Below are 20392 nucleotides of genomic sequence, written 5' to 3'. Positions count from 1 at the left end.
GTGCTTCCTCCTGGTCTCCCATGCAGGTGCAGGGTGCAAGTACTTGGGCCATCTTCCACTGACTTCCTGGGCCACAGCAGAGAGCTGGACTGGAAGAGGAGCAACCGGGGCAGAACCACGCCCCAACTGTGACTAGAACCTGGAGTACCGGCACCGCAGGCAGAGGATTAGCCTAGTGAGCCATGGTGCCAGCCTGTGCACTAATATTTCTCAAACAAACTGATACCCTGAAAGTATATGAAGCTAATTAAAATTAAAACATGATAAAGTAGAACATTGGGTAAAGGCTTTCTACTCAGAAGTACCTACATCAACAATTAGAAAATCCAGCCAACACCATGCATTGGTGAAATATGTTTTATAGCCATATGCCACCCATTTTAGAAGCATTTCCAGAATGAAGATGTAGGTGAATATCTTGTCAGCATATTCCAGGATAATCTTGATGGTCTTTTTCTTTTCAATATATATATCTTCAAAAGCCTGTGGAAATAATATCCAAACTTCAATCATGCACAACTTAAAACTTATGATTCATAGCAAAGACAGGAGATAGAATTGTGATGGTGAGACCACTAAGACATAGGAGTACTACTAATCTGGGCCAGCTGACTTTCTTCTGATTCTCAACCAGTATGTATCATGGAGTTCTGGTTTTCTCATTGATAGTTACCAGACAATAAGTGAAAGAATAAAAAAGAATGACATGACCTATAATGATCTGAAACCTGTAGGGATTTTCAACTTCATCTGACTCCCATTCTCTCCTCACTCAAATTGAATAAGTACTAATAATTTGAGACATGACTCCATGGTCAGTCCCTCTTAGAAACCTCTTTCATCCTATAATCTCCTTTGCACTCACCTGTATGGTTTGAAATATCTCCTTCATCTGTTAGTTGCTTATATATACTAGTGCCTAGCACCATGTCAAGAACATAGCAGGAAAAAGCAAAGAGTCACTAAGTGAATAACTAGGGTAGCTTAATAGACTATAGTACACAGAAATTGGTTCATTCTTTTGGATTCTGTAACCATATTTTATCATTCATCAATAGCTTCAGCTCCACAAATCAGTGTTACATTCATTCCATGAATGCAACACTTTTATACTTGCAAAGAACTTTTAGTAAGTGACAAGCAGTGAAACTGTGGTCATAGACACAAGTTCCTTGGGAAATAAATTTTATAAAGTACTGGTGGCTCACTGAGATACTAGAAATCATTGCTGATATAGACAGGTCTATATTATTAGAATTTTCTCTTTCAGGTTGAAACAATATGACTTGCTGGCATAAATAAAAATGAATGGATATGTACCTTTAGTAATTAAAGTTGTATTACCTGTGCACAGTCCACAATACCTTGTGCCATTCTCATTATTTTTCCAATTCTATCAATATTTTAAAAACTATCCTTAGGGTCAGGTGCTGTGGCATAGCATGTTAAGCCACCTCTTGGAATGTCCACATAGTTCAAGTCCCTGGCTCCTACACTTCCAAGCCAGCTTCCTGCTAATGTGCACCAAAGGAGGCAATAGATGATGATGGATTCAGTGTTTGGATCTCCACCACCTACGTAGAATATCCAAATGGAGTCTGTGGCTCCTGGCTTCAGTCTGGCCCAACCCTGGCTGTTGTGAGTTTTTGAGGAGTAAACCAATGGATGATCTTTGTCTCTTCTCTCTCTCTGTCACTCTGTCTTTCCAGTAAGCAAATAAAACTTTTTCAAACTATTTTTTTGTAAATTGTTGGTGAAATATTGATGACAATGGAGAATTTGGGGGCAGAGAGAATGAGCAAACCTACTAAGATGCAAAAAGAAGGTCCCAGCAATTGGTAGAGGTTCTGAAATTGAGTAGAATAGAAATGCAGGGAGAGGTTCCTAGCCCTCGGGATTTTCCAGCCCTCCCCTTGCCAAGTTTTGGAGAAATCAGGCAAGTCACCTAAACTTGGCAATGACTCAGTCCTTGACATACAAAGACAAGGAAGGGGTTTGGTTTTAAGGATTAAGCATTTGCTATAGAGAGCTATGGTACAGAGCCTGTTCCTCCGACTAGGGTCAGAGGAGGACTAACAGCAAGTCTCCATGATGAAAATCCAGAACTTTGCCTAAATTGACAGCACTTGCACTGGTCCAAGAGGCTAAAATAGGATTCAGTCTGCAGAAATCCCAGCTTGCAGAACTCATTTTGTGGCTGTGGGAGCAAGAAGCCCAATATGTCATTGTATGTGCCAAGTCTTATCTGTAGCCTAAACTTTACTGGTACTCACTTCTGTTACCCTGCATTTATTGCTCTTTGGTCTCTCCTCTTCTTTCTAAGGAATCACAGCAGGGGGAAAAGATATAGTGACTTCAAATTAGATCTTAAGTAAGTTGTAGTACTGTCATTTTATAGCTTTAGGACATCAAGAATCTTGCAACACTGTATCCTGCTTCCTCATTGGTAAAAAGCAAAATTCCACCATCTTACAAGGTTGTTTGAAAACTGAGAAGAATCTATATAAATATTTTTTGACAGGCAGAGTTACACAGTGAGAGAATGAGAGATAAAGGTCTTGCTTCCATTGGTTCACCCCCCAAAATGGCCGCTACGGCCGGAGCTGCGCCAATCCAAAGCCAGGAGCCAGGTGTTCCTCCTGGTCTCCCATGTGGGTGCAGGAGCCCAAGCACTTGGGCCATCCTCCAATGCCCTCCCAAGCCACAGCAGAGGGCTGGACTAGAAGAGGAGCAACCAGGACTAGAACTGGTACCCATATGGGATGCCAGCGCCGCAGGCAGAAGATTAACCAAGTGAGCCACGGCATCGGCCCCAGGATGGGTTCTTTAAGTTTGTTGTTCCTTAGTTGTGTTATCAACCCATTATGTGTTCTGCATTCACACAGGCCCACTGTATGTCCTCTTGGGAACTGGGGATAACGGGAGCCAATATAAACATGGTGAAACTCTTGCTACTTTCCACGCCATGAGTAACGAAGTTCTTTATTGCAGACCTATGCATCTCACGTCTTCCTAGCATCCAGGAACAGCTTAACATACTAGGCTAAGAGTAGATGAAGAAGCATGAAAACTGTGAGGCAATTTATAAAATCCCACAGTACTCCCATTTTTGTTTACTGGAACTTGCAATGGTATATATAGCTGGAAGTGGGCCCCTAATGACTTTTAAAGTTCATTTCTGTTAGTGTCAGTAGAAAAGAAAGACAAGAAAAGGCTCAAGGGGCTTGTGACTCTCAGTTCCCTTCCAACCCTCCTGGAAGGTGCTCATACATACAAGAACAACTAGCTCGTCTTAGTATCACTTTAAAAGAAGAGTATGTTTTCATTTATAATAATATGCAAGCTACTTCATAGACTGACAGTGCCTATCTTTCTCTCAGTATCCCTGTCTACCTATATTTGCTCTTCCCCTCCAAGAATTCTGCATGGTTTTTGCTGCTTTTAATTTCCTGAATATCTGTTGCTGTTTCACATTTCTGTTCATTACACATGTCATCCTCTTAACTTACCTAGCCTGGCCGGAAAAAATCCTATTTGTCTTTTTAAATACTGTAAAACATCATTTACTTTATGAAATAAGAAATAGACAATTGTTCTGGCTAAAGAGCTTTATCATGTACACACTTCACTTATGAATGCGTTCCAGTTCTGTAATCACCAGCTTGTATCTCTCTCTTTAGTCTCACTCAGACACTTAAGAATAATATGCTGATCTTATCCATTTGGCATTCAAGGGAGCAGGAATAATAATGTCCATTTAAGAGTGCTCAGTAAACATTTAAAACTCTGTCCTTGGAACTAACCATAATGATTATATCTGAAGTAAAACAGCTTGCTATGATATTTTTATCCTATAATCATTTATCTTTTTTTTTTAATTTTTGAGATAACTTTTAAAAAGGCCTAATTCTTCACCAGATAATAAGTTTAATAAGTAAAAGCAAAAAGACTCTAGTTTAGTTTGAATATAGACAATGGCTGTAAACCAAAATTGAATGGAATAAAGACCATTTCACCCATACAGTTTTTGTCAATTAGTCATTCATAATTTCTTTCAATGAAATAGTCCATTCATTAAAAACAACATGATTGACTTAAGGGGTCCAATCACTTACCAGAGCCCCACTGCTGAGCAGGATCATGAGAACAATGAAGCTTTCAAACCAACTGTGTTCAACTATCCTGTAGCATGTTTTCCTGATATTCCACCAGATTTTTCCTTTCCCTGATTCTATGTTAACTTGGCAGCATGGGAACCTCCGTACACAGCCTGTCAAGGAAGATATACAGGTAAAATCTTGATATTTAAAAATGCAAAAATACCTTATTTAGTGCAAAGCTTTGTCCATGGTACTTATGCAACCAATACTTTGTAACACTTATATCTGCAGTTTCAGGTATATTTAATTTGGATACTGCCTTCTCTCAACTTGCAACTCTAGGTGATGTTTCGTTAATATATTTATTGCTTATTTGAACTGAGAATGTATTTTTGCTCTCTGTAATGCCCTGATTTCTTATCAATCTCCTCCAAGGTGTTTAAACTGCTTTTATTTAATGTATGAATGAACGAGTGAATGATCTAAAATCTGAGAACAAAATGTGTGTCAGGGCCTTCTTTGCTGCCAGAAATTTTCCTAAGTGTGATCTGGTTTATAACTGGACATGCTGCCATTCCTCTTCAAAAGCCTGTTGAGAAACATCATTCCAAAGAAGATTAAGAAAATTAGGAGAAGTTTCTAAAATTAGGTTCAGAAGTAGTAAGTCTTTATTAGAAGGTGCACAGGATGTGCACTGTGGTGAAGTGGGTTAAGCCACCACTTGGGAGGCCTGCAACTTCTATCAGTATAGCTGGGACTCCCATCTCATTTCACAGTGCCAGTTTGAGTTCTGGTTCCTCTGTTTCTACCCAGCTTGTTGCAATTGCATTATCAGAGGCAGCAAATGGTGGCTCAGGAGCTTAGGCCCCAGCCACCCTTGTGAGAGACCTATATGGAGTATGTAGGTGAAAAGGAAAAAGGACCAAGTGTGTGGAGCATTCAGGAACATCATTAAGGGGCAGAATTCAATGGGCATAGAATTCAATGGGCATAATCAGCCATTCCAGTTCATGATAACCAATTAAATTGTTAGGAATATTTGCTTCTCTGTTGTTAAATGCAGTCATAATTAAAAATTCAGTTACACAAATCTAGAATTAATCATTTAAGATAATACACATTTGTTTCTATTATTTTAATCTATTTTATTATTATTCTCTGTGTTCCTCAAACTATTTATGGCCATTCTACATGGGTAGTGGAAATTTGATATACTCTTGGGCTACCATGTATCTTTTCCTAACTCCACATTCAATGAAGTCACATAATTTGTTTGAAATCAGTCATGATGGAAGTCCACAAAATTATCAAGTGCTACCAGTCAGGGCTTCTTGAATTTCTAGAACAGAATTAATATGGTGAGGAAGTGCTAATAAAACAGTGAAATTATGTTATATTTACAACCATTATATTGTAAGTAGCACCAAAAAATGAGAAAATGTTCTTTCATTATTCAAACTGTATTTTCCAGTTTAGCAAAGAATAGCTCACATCTTCAGTACATGAGTGATATTTTGACATATAGCTTCCATGTTTCACATTCATTGTACTGATAAATTAAAATGAAAATAGCGAACACTCTTCATGCTAAAACTATGCTTGTACTGTGTTAACTCTTTCAGAACTTTATGTGTTAAGCAGATTTAAAAATTAATTTCCTTTTCTACATATTTTATTGAAAATACTTTTCAATTAAAAATATTGAGCCTGTGAAGTAAAAACTTTTATATTCATAAGCTGCATGTCCTGACAAGACTAGAATCACTTTAAGGAGTTACACTTACTAGACAATGTCTTGTTATTGTTTTAAGTTTCTTAAGTGGATAGTGCATTGATCCAGTTGATACAAGGTATTTCCTTGCACCTTAATAGAAATGTAGCAATCTGGGGCCAGTGTAGTGGCTTACTGTGTAAAGCTGCCACCTGCAATGCTGGCATCCCATAAGTACACTGGTTCCTGGCCTGGCTGCTCCATGGCCTGTCTAGCTTTCTGCTAATGGCCTGGAAAAAGCAGCAGAAGATGGCTTGGGTGCTTTGGCCCCTGCCACCTGCATGGGAGACCTGGATGAAGCTCCAGGATCCTGGCCTTGGCCTGGCTCAGCCCTGGCTGTTATGGCCATTTTGGGAGTCTCTTTCTCTTTCTCTGCTTCTCTGTAACTCTTTTGGACAAATAAATCTATTTAAAATAATGTAGCAAACTATGTTTTGTTCCCTAAGTCTATGATGTTTTTGCTATTATGTATTTTATAATGTTCCTGTCCTTTCTCTCTGGAATATGCTAAGCCCCTTGAAGGTTAAAAATGTGTCTGCGATTCCTTTCTTTCTGCTCACAGTACTCACTGCAGTCCTCTACACAGTGCAAAATGTTGTGAATAGTTTGTTTTTAAAATATTTAATGTTCCCAAAGGGTTCTATAATGTCATCAATGTTTAATCTGAAGGGTTGCATCTCTGTGAATTCCAGACTTTACAATTTGAGCAAGCAGGAATAAAAAAGGGCTAACAGAAATACATATGTGGCTTCCTTTGTCCAATGATAATTACAGTAAATGTGATTTAATATTTAAAATAATTTATCATCATTTGTACTTAAATTAACTTTCATATCTCAAATGCATTTAGTTAACAGAAGACATTTGATAAAATGATATGGAAACAATAAAAGCATAGGGTAAAAACTATGGAACAATCTCTTCTAGGGCAAAAATAAATATCAGTGCTGAAAAATTTAACATGTAATTTTTCCTGTATAGTAACTTAAGGCTTGATTCTTTGGAATTTATTTCAAATATAAAAATGAAGGTGTAGAACTTAATCTGACTCAAGTGTAAATTATCGGAGAAGGAAACCATCAGTTTTGTTTAAGAAAAATTTAATCTCTGAAAGTTATTTTGATCAGTCATAAAATAGAAGAGAAATATTATTTTTACAATTGAGAAATTGGAAAACCACTATAGTTTCTAATTAGAAAAGTAGATAAACTTTGTAATTGAGATGAAGTTTATAAGATTGCCCTCAGGATTTATCACACCTGAAAGATTTTCTCTCTCCCATTATGAGGCAGGAGTGCTCCACTGCCTGTCTGGCTTTTTGCAAAAGCACCCCCACAAGAGATTTCCAACCTATCTAGTTAACAACGTTATCACACCTTCTCCTTACAAGGAGTTTTAATTAAATGTAAACCTAACTGAGAACCTTTCAAACATGTTAATGGATCCCAGTGGGTAAATGCTTTTCCCTTTGGGTAGTTTCATTAATGTGCTCTCATGTTACATAATGTCCATGTGGGATTTCATCATGTTCAACCAATACTTTTTTTTTTTCTTTTTTGACAGGCAGAGTTAGTGAGAGAGAGACAGAGATAAAGGTCTTCCTTCCGTTGGTTCACCCCCCAAATGGCCGCTGCAGCTGGTGCTGCGCCAATCCAAATTCAGGAGCCAGGTGCTTCCTCCTGGTCTCCCATGCGGGTGCAGGGCCCAAGCACTTGGGCCATCCTCCACTGCACTCCCTGGCCACAGCAGAGAGCTGGCCTGGAAGAGGAGCAACCGGGACAGAATCCAGTGCCCCAACCGGGAATAGAACCTGGGGCGCCGGCACCGCAGGCAGAGGATTAGCCAAGTGAGCTGCGGCACCAGCCCAATGCTTTCAAACAAAAAAGAAGCCATTGTCCTCTTCAAAGACAGATTACCATGAAATACATAACAGCATGATTAATACAATTAATCATGTAAAATTGATTGGGAACATAAGCTTTTATTCATGACTTCTTAAAATGTCTAAATCCTCTAACACGAACATTTCACAGATGTTGTCTTCTGCCTAAAAGAAAAAGACAAAGCATGAAGTTGTCTAACATGTTATCCATGTGAAAATTAGTGATCAGCTCTTTTACAGACAGCTGAAGACCTCAGAACTTTTTATGGCGTTCTGCCTCCACCATACAGATTAACTGACTTTTTGTCTAACCTCCCCTCACAGCCACCCCCGTCCCTTTAAAAACTTTCATTGGCTTGTTGGGAGGAAAGATCACATCTTGGATCCAGAGATCATTCTTCCCCCAAGACGGCCAGCTTCTTGAAATTAATCTTTTCTTCTTACCAAAAAATAACTAAAAATTGAAAGTACAAAATAGAAACACGAAATTTAAATCATCAGTATCACACTGCTTTGTTTCTGACGTAAAATGAGGTTTTCTGTGTTTTTAAAAAATAATGCTCTTATTGTTTGCAGATGTCTATTTTCCTGTCATTTTGCCGAATGCATTTGTTCATGTTTTGTAAAAAAAAAAAAAAAAAAAAAAAAAAGCTTGGAGAATGAAATTTTGAAGAATAAAAGCAGAAATTCTGATTCTGGAAGGTAAGCTCATGAGTATAGTGAGTCAATAGCATCTTCCTTCTTTTATATAGAATTGTTAAGAAAATCACTGAAAAGCAATAAGGAAAGTAGAAGGAAGAAGATGGGTACTGTGCTATTGGTAAGGATTATCTGATTTGATCCCTAAACATAGCCATAATATAGATGTTATTATCTCCACTTTAAGGGGAGGCATCTGAATTACAAGATTTGAATGTGCTCAAAATCTCATAGACAGTTAGTGGTAGGCCAATTACAACTCATGTTTTCCGGCTCAAAGCTTGTTCTCTGTTTTATTGTGTATACTGTGACTGTACTTGAAAGTTGTGTTTTTGCTTATATGGTATAAAACTTGATCAGAAAATAGCAGATACTTCCCAAGACCAAGATCAAAGTTATGTCTGAATAAAATCCCTGGAAATTTCCAGGAGCAGTAAATTCTGTATGATAGAAAGTGAAAAGGAGGAGAAGGAGTTACTGTTGGAAAACAACAGACTGATAACAGCATCAGGTCCCTTGATTATGATGCTTGCATCCCATATCACAACATCTGGTTTTGAAGGCAGACTTGGGCTCCTGATTCTGACTTCCTGCAAATGCAGATTCTGGGACACAGCAGTGATGGCACAAGTGATTGAATTCCTGTCACTGACATAGGAAACCTGGATCCAGCTTCTGAATTCTGGCTTTGTCTGAGCTCAGCCCTGGCTATCCTGGGCATTTGTGGAATGAACCAGCAGATAGGCTCATTCTTTTTCTCTCTTTCTCTCTCTCTCTCTTCAATAGTACAGTGCTTCATAGTACACACATTGTCTTAGAAATTATTGCTAGGATGTCAAAAATTTGGAAACTGAAGTTAGGGGCTGCTGTGACTTGCCTTTAGTCACAGACACAATAGAACTGGTGTGGAAATGGGGCTCTTCTGGCTTTTAATAAACAACCTCTGGATAGAATTAGATATTAAGACAAAAATCCAACACTAAAAAAATGTTAGTTTTTATATTTTCTCTTACCATCTGTAAAACAGGCCTCTGGCTCATCTGAATTCACAGGTTCAGCCTCGGCTTCCTCTCCCTCTCCTGGAAGGGCATTATCAACAGTACTGCACTCTGAGGAACTTGATCGGTTCAATCTCTAAAAAGGAATTCACCCCCACCAGAAAGTTCCATCAGTTTTCATTTAATCCTGCATTTAACTGTTATCTAATAATCAGTCATGCAAAATGATATGAAAAAAATTAACAGTATGATGACCATAAAACATGTATAAACACACATTGAGGTCAAGTAACCTTCCAATGCATCTATACTTGTTGTTTCTATCTATACATCCTGTGAAAGGTAAATTTTATTAATTTTATGATGCTAATAAGTAGCAAAAAATCAACATAAGCCAGTTTTTCCTGTTGAGTATCACTTCTAAAAAGTATTGGCCACATTTTTCAGGTTTAATAAAAATATATGTATAATATTTTAGGACAATAAAGAACCAAAGACACAAGGGCCAAATTGCAAATGCCTGATCACTGAAAGCTTGGATTTGACAGCCAATAAAGCTCATTGGCAGTTAAGATTTAGAAAAAAAAAATAGTGTACACTAAAATTCAAACATAGTTTTCTAATATCTCATGGATTTATGATTAGTAATAGGATGATATAGATAGAAGGTCTTTGGCCAAGACTTAAAAAACAAAGTGTTGTATTGGAACCAAAATGCCAAAGACCACACCAATGCCACCAATTTTAGATAATTTTAGTATACAGTAGAAAATATCAAATTATTTATAATGTCAATAGGGTGGCTATTAAAGTGGGCACCACATGCAAACTCTGAAACAAAGATTCAATGAAATTACACAAGGCAGACTTACACATGGGAGCAATGAATTGTCATTATGATCATATGATCATAACACAAAGTTTGTCCCACCCACAACTTCATGGTTATAGTGATGTTTACACATACATACACAGAAGTTTTAGAAAAAAAATACATACAGCAATTGTAGCAAAACTGTCAAATTTTCCTAATATTGTTTTATAAAGGGGTAGAGCATCATGTCAATGAAAAAGTTCACTTTCATTTTCATCTCCTAAATGGCATGTGAATGCTACCACTATTATTTATTACAACACATGTTCTCTAAGATTGCAGCTTCTCTGTTATGGAATAGTTGAAGCAAATGTAAGTACTAAAAATGAGTAAATATCCATTTCAGTTAAATTGATTCTTCAATCTCTTACTTTGAATTAATATCACAGGCTCAATATAAAGTATCAATTTTTAGACATTTGGATATAGAAGCTGGAAGTAGTCTTTATGAGTACCAGACTAAATTCTTTGTTCTATCATTATCACACAGCATGTAACACTGGTAAAAGTGGCATGTATAAAATATTTCACATGAGGAAAAATCCTTTTCACAGCTGAAATAAAGAATTATGAATACCTATTAAATGAATAGTTTTAGCTTAAGCACAGATGCATTATTTCAATGAGGCTAACAGTTTAATAGTATCTATTATGAATAATATCAGGATGAAATTTCATTTAAAATAGGTTAATAATAGTTTAATTGAATTCATCTAAAATTTCTTTACAATAAGAAAGGGAACTAGAAATCAACAATAACTGAGGATTCAGTAAAATTTAAGGTTTCAATTACTCTCAAGAATAATTTAGGGGAATCATAATTACATAGATGATCCATTATGCCAATTTCCACAAAAACTAACTTTATGTGCCATATCTAAATGACTGCATTTATTAATGTGTTCAGTTCTTAGCCTCTTAGCTGCAAATGAGCTGCCACTAAGGAACTGAAAGACAAGGCCCTATGATTTTTTGGATACAAGACAGAGCCCTTCAACTCTGAGAAACCGAGTTACTGGATAGGACTTTGAAGCAAAGCAGTTGGAGGCATTGTGATAGAGAGAATACACAGCACCTCCTTGCTATTAGCAAAAAATATTAACATTTAAAAATGGTTTCCTTTCAGCTGATAACAAGCTTTAAATAAAATGGTTCTTTGCAAAATTCTGACTCTGGCTAAATTAATGGAAACATCTTCAACATAAATATTTAGTTTTTCCCTGTTTAAAAGAACATTACCGAGGAAGTAAAATCCAGGAATGTTTCCCAGGAATCCCTTCTTTTGCACATGTAGCTTTTATGGAAAATTTTTTGTCAAATTCACTAGAACAGAAATTATAAAACTTTTTTACAGGAATTATAATTAGCTCATTCTTACAAGCTAAATTTTGCCTAACACATTTTTAGAAATTCAGTGATTTCCTGGGAGTGTTTTAAGTATTCACTCAGTAATTATTTCAATTATCCAATTAAATTAAGTCATGTGTCATTTACAAATAGAGCTATATTTTGAGAAATGCATTGTTAAGTGATTTTATCATGGTAAACACATCATAAATTGCACTTTTACAAACTTAGGACACCTAAGCCTTTGGTGTGTATTGTTGTTGTCATTATGGTCTGTTCTTAACCAAAACATTGTCATGTGGCACATGCCCTAGCAATAGACAGTTTAGTCCCAATCTATTCAGGCTTTGAAATTCATACTTGTTAAAGAATAAGCTTCTTTAATAAGACCTTAAAGGAATGCTTTACACAGAAAAACTATTATTACAAAATTTATTTTGTGGTGAAATTCATCCAGTTGTCATAACAGTCATCTCCACATTGAAATAATTGAATTTTTATATTTTCTTTACAGAAAAGATAATCACAACCACATATATCACTTTATATAAATAATTTGATGATTTCATTTCTATAAACTGGAACATTTATTATCTAGTTTTCCTTGTATTGGGAGATTGAATATGCTATATATAAGACTAATTGAAATACTTTTGTATGAAGAAATTCCTTTTGATATACATAGGTTATTTTTATTTTTCACATGGTTTGATAAAAAAATGAAGTTTTTTTTACTATATTAGTTACTTGTTTGTCAGGAAATGTAATTTTTTATTTTTTGGAAAGTTACAAATAAATACAAATAAATGATAAAATGTATGACAAATAAATTAATAAGCTCAGCTCAATAGAAAGTATTATAATATTTGGTTTTTATTAACTGAGATTGATTTTATTTGTTTTCATACAAATAAAGAACTTTAGAGGACAATCTACTCAACATCAAAAATTAATTACTATAGTATATAGCAAAAACTCCACTGTGTCTTGATTCTTTTCTCTTGAGGTAACCACTATACAGTGTGTGTGTGTGTGTGTGTGTGTGTATGCTCAACATCTTCCCATACTTTTCAATGTGTATCCATAAAACATTGTAGTTCTGAAACCATCTTTATTTTGATTTTGATTGTAGGGCAAAGACTCCCTTTTCAATATTGAAAATATGATCGAATCAAAAAGTTATTTTTGATGGTTTTCCTTTTGATTGCCTTGAAGTTGTGTTTCCTACAATGCTATATATGATATATATTTTATATATGTATGTAATTAAAAGTATACATCTGTCTTTAAATGTTAGGTTTTAGATGAGAAAACACCATTAGCTGGCTACTTAAAAATGTATTACTCTCATTTACATAGATAGGCAATAAGGTTGTAGGGATAATTTTGTTAGTATGGTGGTAGTTAATGTTAACTGGTCATTTCTTGTTCCTATAGGTATGAAATAGCATCATCTAATGATTTAATAATCTTTCACTCAAAAGTAGAAAACCATCAAACCTAAAGCAACATGGTAGAAAACACAGAACATAATCCCTTCTCTTAAGAAGATGGTTTACCATAAAAATATTTCAAAACAGTCACATTTAAATCCTGGCTGGAGGCTAAGCACCCATTAATAAAGTCGTGCTTGGGCTAGTCTGAGATCCTGGGTTTGAATCGCAGGAAAGATCATTGATTGTGCGACTGTGTAGTTTCTTGGGAAATAGCTCATTTTAGAGAGTAATATCATTCAGGGTTCATGGTAGTGTAATATAATTGTACTTGGGATCTGAGGACTCAAGGTTATACCCAATGTTTTCCAAGTAAAATAAACCCATTAATAATGCTTAAAAAATAAAGTATATAGTATACAGTGTTGGCTTTGCACAACAAAAAATATTCTTTAAGAAGCAGAGCCCAGAATAATTAGTTCAACTTGATATCAAAATAAAGACACATAAAGGACAGCAAGAAGTTTGAGAGAAATAAATCAAAAGGAAGGGGTGGGTATAAAGGAGAAGTAGTTATGGTAGATAGATATTAACAATAAACTAAGCTCTGTAATATCAAGAAGGAATGAAAACACTTTTTAAATTGTATTCAAGTCAGTATCATCTATCTTTTAATTTAACAACCTTATTTTATAATTAAATTTATGAAGATGTTTCAAAATAATTAAGGGGTAAAGCAGTAAAGTTCAGCATAAAGAATTCAAGGACCATTGGAGAAGAATTCCACAGTTACCATGCTTGTGTGAGTAAGAGTCCAGTGTTTTTCAAGTTTCCACACTCCATGAGGTACTAACTTGGATTTGAAATACACTTTTCTGGTATAGAACCAAAATAAGTTTTCTTCTCCTTTGTAATTATAAGAGCTTTTCTTTTTGCCTCCTGGAGAAATGTAATTATTTTCTTACAACTTTTTCAATGTTGGAGATCATCTGTTATATTACAACCCGTGCTTTTCATCTTGAATGCAATGATATTTGGTTTCTTTACATGATTTTTTTGGGGGTCTCTCAAGGTCCCTGCAATCTTTTTTTGTGTGCCTCTGAAATATCTGATAATTCTTTAAAAAAAGTGATATCCCAAATTAAAATGTACTCCAGCTATTTGTGATAAGTTATTTTCCTCTTTGTTTCAAGATTTTCACATTACTTCCCCTAATTGGACAGAAAATGGACTTTTTATTAATTAGTTGCAATAAAATCAAGGCTCATACTACAATTATGGACAACTAAAATTTAGCTCTTTTTGAAATAAAGGGGAAAAGTCAATATTTATCCTTTACTAGTGTTATTTACTGCTACTAGGGATACATTGTGGAGGCTCTTGGGGAACAGCTATGCACTCACTGGGAAATGCACTAAATAGGTCCACCACAGGGGTCAACAAGGCATATATTGGTTAGCAATGGAGAGATAATAAAGCCAAATTTACATCACCACCAAGAAAAGTCATACTAATGCCCATGATTTTACTGATAATTTTTTTACAAATCTTCTACCTTTCTATCTTACTATCCAAAAATATGACAACTTATGTGATTCAATGATATAAAGACAAATAAACAAGATCAACTAAGGCTGATATATAAGAAGGCTATACTGGGTAAATTTCTTGCCATATCCAATAGTATCAACTTGGAGCTTCCTGATGAAGAAAACGTAATAACATCTTAGAATGTAAAATGATCATCAATATTCAAAGACTCAGTGCACTGTCAAAGAACTGCAATTATGACTATTTGCAGAGGACAGATATTTAAGTAATGATCAAATAAGAAATGCTTTAAGCATCTTAGAAACAAACATTTAAGCACTTTACACTACTGAAGTCTGCTAGAAACCTGCAGTAAGTGGATCAACAAAGGCTGGAACCTAAACAAACATGGAGGTAAACTGTGAGGTCAAAGTGTAGATTCTAAGACTCAAGCTTACTAAATACTGTTTATAATTTTAAAATATTCCAGAATGATAAACAAAACCTGAACTACATGTCCATTGGAATAATTTCTGTTATCCTAGGAAATTATGCATAATAAGGGAGGGCAAGAAAAGACAAATTCTTTGAGTTGAATAGTTACTCTTTTCTAAACACGGATTTCCAAGTTTGAAAAAATACAATGTAAAAATAGTAATTATTCATGAATAAAATATGTCTTTCCTAACTTTTATTTAGGCAACTTCTACTGATGTATTATATTTTTACCCATTCTTTAAAACTGAAGTATTCAAAGTTCTTTATGAAAGATTGGTTATTCATTAGAATTCTCAGGTTTTCTAATGTATCTTGATAAATAAATTTAGTAATAATATTTTAATTCAAACATCCACAGGTTACTTGAAAAAGTTAATAAAATATAATTAAAGTTTATTTTCATGCATTTTTTGAATCCATGCACATATTTATATTTACAAAAATATATATATTTGTCTATATATCTAAAATTTATATAGTTTTGGAACCGATTTTCTTAAAAATTATGTGCTTTATCTATACCTATGCATATGCCATATATAAATGTGCATCTTTATTTAGGCTCCAGTTGAAGGAAATTTATGACATTCTGGAACACAATAGTTTTCTATGACAATATTATCTTTAAACCACCACCAATTTTTACTACAAAAATATGTGTCTTAACACCTTTAAAATTAACTTTAATAAACTGAAACACTAAAACTGTTCTCATAATTTCATTTGGAACTATTGGCATTATGACCCCACCTAGAGTGTGTGAATTTCAGGTAAAGATTTGCTCCCATCATTGCTCAATGGAAAACAATGATAACAAATATCTCCACAATGACAGAGAAATTTAAAAACTGTGCTAGATTATTAAAAAGGCAAGATTATTGTTAGCATGCATTTTATCCCAAGGGAATTTACAGATTTGAGTCACTCAACAAGGTATTCTAAAATTGAAACAAAATATTGTATCTGCATAGTATATTCTTTTTTCCTTTTTATCAATACTATAATATTATATAATAATATAATAATATAAAAATAGATAAGCAATCCATGTTATTGTTTCTAATTTTACAAAAATTGTTTTATATCTGACAGTGTTCTTTTCATAGTATGCTCTAGTTAAACCACCTAACTTCTAGAGGCTACTCTGATTATGTATATAATGAGAAACTTAATAATGTCAATGTGTAATATTGGTCTTAGAATAAAGTTAAATATTTCAAGCACTTATCACTCATTCATTCATAAGGATGACTTACTTTTAATTCATGCATTGTTCATATGAGCTAATAAAGTCAAATGTTAACTACCAAATTGATTCTTTTTAAAGTATCCATAATCACTGTGCTTAAAGTCATTTCAAAATGCACTCAAAATTTAGACCTGAAGCTAGATACTTTGGCTGTGCCTCCCAACTTATTAAAGGTGTGTTCAAGAAGTGGCTTAACACTACGAGTCTCAAAAACTACATAGAATTTTTCCTGCTATGAGATTTTATGCTTACACCCAAAATATTTCTCCTACAAAAATTGTTTTTAATACAGTTTTAATGTACTTAATTTAAAAATGACAATTTGATGTGATATAAACCTCTATATGGATTAAATCAGGATGGGAAGTTGATAGAGGTTTTTAAATTAAATTTTATTTCAGTGGCATCTGTTATATTATGTATTTCTCTTTTTTATCCACCTAGTAAAAATCTATTGATAATGCACTTGAAATAACCTAGGGACACAAAGATATATTAAGGAGGTCAATAAGAGATTCACAAAAAATAATGGAATTGCCCCATTGACATGCTGTGATATAAATTTATCTACAGAACAATTGTTTATGTTTTTACTTTCTTGCAATGAGTCAGGCAGAAAGATTTCGTAGCTGAACAGCATGCAAGACACTGAAAAATATCATATATGTATGATTTTTATTTTTAGGTAACCTGTGTAAAACTGGTCACATAAGTTTCTGCCTGGTAAAAAGCACAGAGCTGTGTTCTTGATTGTTCCAGTTTGATTTATCCCTGTGAGAAGGAAAAAGGTTAGGTACTGAATTTTAGAAGTGAAGCATGATACAACAATTTATTCTACTGTAATTTAGAATGGTTATAATCAGGTTCCTGTAAGTAGAAGTTAGTTATATTTTGAAAACATATGTGATATACTCAATGATAAACAACATATTTGAAACAGTAATAAAATTAAATATTCAACACAAACACCAGCTAAACAGTTCTATGATTCTGTTATTTAAGGGGTTACATTAAATACTATAAATACTATACAATCCTTTGCATTGTTTATTTAAAATGCAAGCAACATTTAAAAATAAATATTTGGGGCAAGCATTAGGCCTCTATATCCCGCTCTCCCTCTGTCTCAAATAATAATTTAAAAAAAATTGTCTCCATGGATATGGGGTAAGAATAAGAATGTAAAGTCTAAAAAAGTATATTCTAAAGTTTTCATTTCTTGATTTAGTTTTAAGGAGCATGTTTAATAAAGTTTAATATTTTAAAACAGCTTTCCAAGAAAGTGATGCTTGCAAATTCACCAAAATGTAAATAGGAAACATGTAAATAAGAAACAGATCAATATATCATTGCTTTTAGGAACATGCACCTATTAAATAAAGATAGGAATTTTCAAGTAGTTTGAAACTAGCCTGCAAAAAAGAACTGGTCTAAATAAAATTTTAAAGATGAGCATTGGCTTTCTGAAAAATCAATGCATAAAAGAAAGTATCAGAGGTAGTCACTGGCTTGGTGTTAAAGATAATCACATCGCGCATTGGGTTCTATAGATTTGATTCCCAGCTCTGGTTCCTAACTCCAGCTTCCTACTAGTACAGACACTAAGAAGCAGCAGCTAATGGCTCAAGTAACTTGGATCATGTCACCCACATGGGAGACCTAGACTGAGTTCCTTGCTCTCAGCTTAGATTTTTTTCTAATCCCAGCTGTTGCTGTCATTTGGGGGGAAAAACCCACAGATTGGAACATATGTTTTCTTTTTCTCAAATAAATACTGGAAATTAACAAAAAGATTGAATCAAATGCAAATCTCCTCCCATTGTATAAGTATAAATAATCATTAATCTTGCCAATTCAAACACATTTTTAGGAAAATATTCTTATGTTTTCTGGAGTACAAGTACAATAAGATGAAAATGTCTAAGCTATACTTTTGATGAAGGCAGTAACTGCTTGTGAAGAAATATATTTTGATAAAAACCAAAGAAAAATAGATCTGATAACAGTATAATTAAAACCACCACACAGTAAAAGGACTAAAATATTTAACCCAAATATACTTGAACCATCACTGCTGCTTCCAAGCATGTGCTATGGCAAGACACTATAGTCAGGACCCAAGAATCTAACACAGTTACTCTGACAGGGGAGTGAGGTCTTTTTTTTTTTTTTTTTTTTTTTTATACAGAAAGAGAGAGACAGAGAGAAAGGTCTTCCTTTGCCCTTGGTTCACCCTCCAATGGCCGCCGCGGCTGGCGCGCTGTGGCCGGCGCACCGCGCTGATCCGATGGCAGGAGCCAGGTACTTGTCCTGGTCTCCCATGCTGGTGCAGGGCCCAAGTACTTGGGCCATCCTCCACTGCACTCCCTGGCCACAGCAGAGAGCTGGCCTGGAAGAAGGGCAACGGGGACAGAATCCGGTGCCCCGACCGGGACTAGAACCTGGTGTGCTGGCGCCACAAGGCGGAGGATTAGCCTAGTGAGCCGCGGCGCCAGCCCTTTTTTTTTTTTTTTTACAGGTAGAGTTAGACAGTGAGAGACAGAGAGAAAGGTCTTCCTTCTGTTGTTTCACCCCCCAGATGGCTGCTACAGCAGGTGCGCTGCGCCAATCCGAAGCCAGGAGCCAGGTGCTTTCTCCTGGTCTCCCATGCGGGTGCAGCGGCCCAAGCACTTGGGCCATCCTCCACTGCCTTCCTGGGCCACAGCAGAGAGCTGGACTGGAAGAGGGGTCCTGGTGCCCATATGGGATGCTGGCGCCACAGGCGAGGATTAACCAAGTGAGCCACAGCGCCACCCCCAAGGTCTTTTTTTTTTTTTTTTAAGAATATAATTTATGTTTTGAAAGCCAGAGTTAAAGAGAAAGAGAGAGAGACAGAAAGAGAGAAAGATCTTTCATCTGCTGGTTCACTCCCCAGATAGCCACAATGACCAGCTCTGGGCCAGACAAATGCCAGGAGCCAGCAGCTTCATCAGGGTCTCCCACATTGAGGGGCAGGACCCAAACACTTGCGCCATCTTCCATTGCTTTTCCAAGGCCGTTAGTAGGGAGCTGGATCAGAAGTAGGGCAGCCACAACACCAATGGGCACCCGAATGGGATGTCAGCATCTCAGGTAGGAGCTTTTACCTGCTACACCACAGTGCTCACGTCATGGGATGTGTTTTAACCCCTATGCTGAAGTCCACTTATGGCTGCAAATATCTAATCTTCTAATCAAGTCAATCAAATAAATGTTTTAAAACAAGTAAGCGCATTTAAGTCCTGTGGAAGATGACGGCTTTCAAAATTTAATATTGAATAGATGAATGGGTGGATGGACAAATGGGTGAGTGAATCAGGTCAACAATATGAATGCTGTTCCTCTGCCTATGATTTCCATCTGTACCATATCCACCCCAAGAAATTATATTATACACTCTGGCTTAAGTACCACCACTTTTCATATGCCTTTAGCCTGAAATGGTCCCTTACTCAATACAATATTGATGTCAATGATTGCTTACTATTATCATTGAAGGTAAATAATGGTAAAAGGCAAAAAGCTTTTACACAGCATTTTTGGAGACCCAATATTTATAGGGTATAAAAATATTTGATAAAAATTAGTTTAGGAGAGGAAAACTCTATGCCTTCCATAGCTACAGAAATTTCTGATATTTTCTCTAGTATACACAAATACAACAAACACGTGAAATAACTGTTTAGTAAACTATTAATTAAGATTATATTGGTAGAATAAAGATCCTGTTTTAAGTTTTGTCTGACTTTATATTTCAATGAACTAAATGTAATTTGTATTTTGTAGATACAAAATAGTTGAATATTTGCAAATTCTTATTTGTGTGTATTTTTCCAATATGCAATAATTCAGTAAATAAAATTTTATGTTTATTTCTTGATAAGTTACATAAATTCAAAATATAAAATTATACTAGACACACATATTTTTCTAAATTATTTCAATTATATGCATCTTTTAAAACATTAAATGATCTCCCTGCACTTCCTTCAA

General features: G+C 35.2%; 1 protein-coding gene and 1 long non-coding RNA gene across 5 annotated transcripts in view; one reads left to right on the top strand and one right to left on the bottom strand.

The window, feature by feature from the left end:
- SCN9A (sodium voltage-gated channel alpha subunit 9) overlaps window positions 1-20392 on the bottom strand; it is a 185675-nt gene that overhangs the window by 31543 nt on the left and 133740 nt on the right. For all 3 annotated transcript variants that reach the window (XM_070069809.2, NM_001082358.2, XM_089327925.1), the window contains 3 exons: window positions 9466-9586; window positions 4116-4270; window positions 310-483 (listed from right to left, as the gene is read on the bottom strand). In XM_070069809.2, the coding sequence (XP_069925910.2) occupies window positions 310-483; window positions 4116-4270; window positions 9466-9586 (450 nt within the window). The remainder of the gene's footprint in view (window positions 1-309; window positions 484-4115; window positions 4271-9465; window positions 9587-20392) is intronic.
- Window positions 1-20392, top strand: part of LOC127491606 (uncharacterized) — a 140264-nt gene that overhangs the window by 116597 nt on the left and 3275 nt on the right. Inside the window, exon 2 of one of the 2 annotated variants that reach the window (XR_011387279.2) lies at window positions 8330-8455. The exons of the other annotated variant lie outside the window; for it this stretch is intronic. This is a non-coding gene — a long non-coding RNA (uncharacterized LOC127491606). The remainder of the gene's footprint in view (window positions 1-8329; window positions 8456-20392) is intronic. 2 annotated transcript variants of the gene reach the window in all.

The sequence above is a fragment of the Oryctolagus cuniculus genome, chromosome 3 (assembly GCF_051225735.1).
Source record: "Oryctolagus cuniculus isolate XC-2025 breed Fujian yellow rabbit chromosome 3, ASM5122573v1, whole genome shotgun sequence".
Taxonomy (NCBI): domain Eukaryota; kingdom Metazoa; phylum Chordata; class Mammalia; order Lagomorpha; family Leporidae; genus Oryctolagus; species Oryctolagus cuniculus.
The sequence above is the reverse complement of the archived record's forward strand: the minus strand, read 5'-3'. Positions and strand labels throughout refer to the sequence as shown.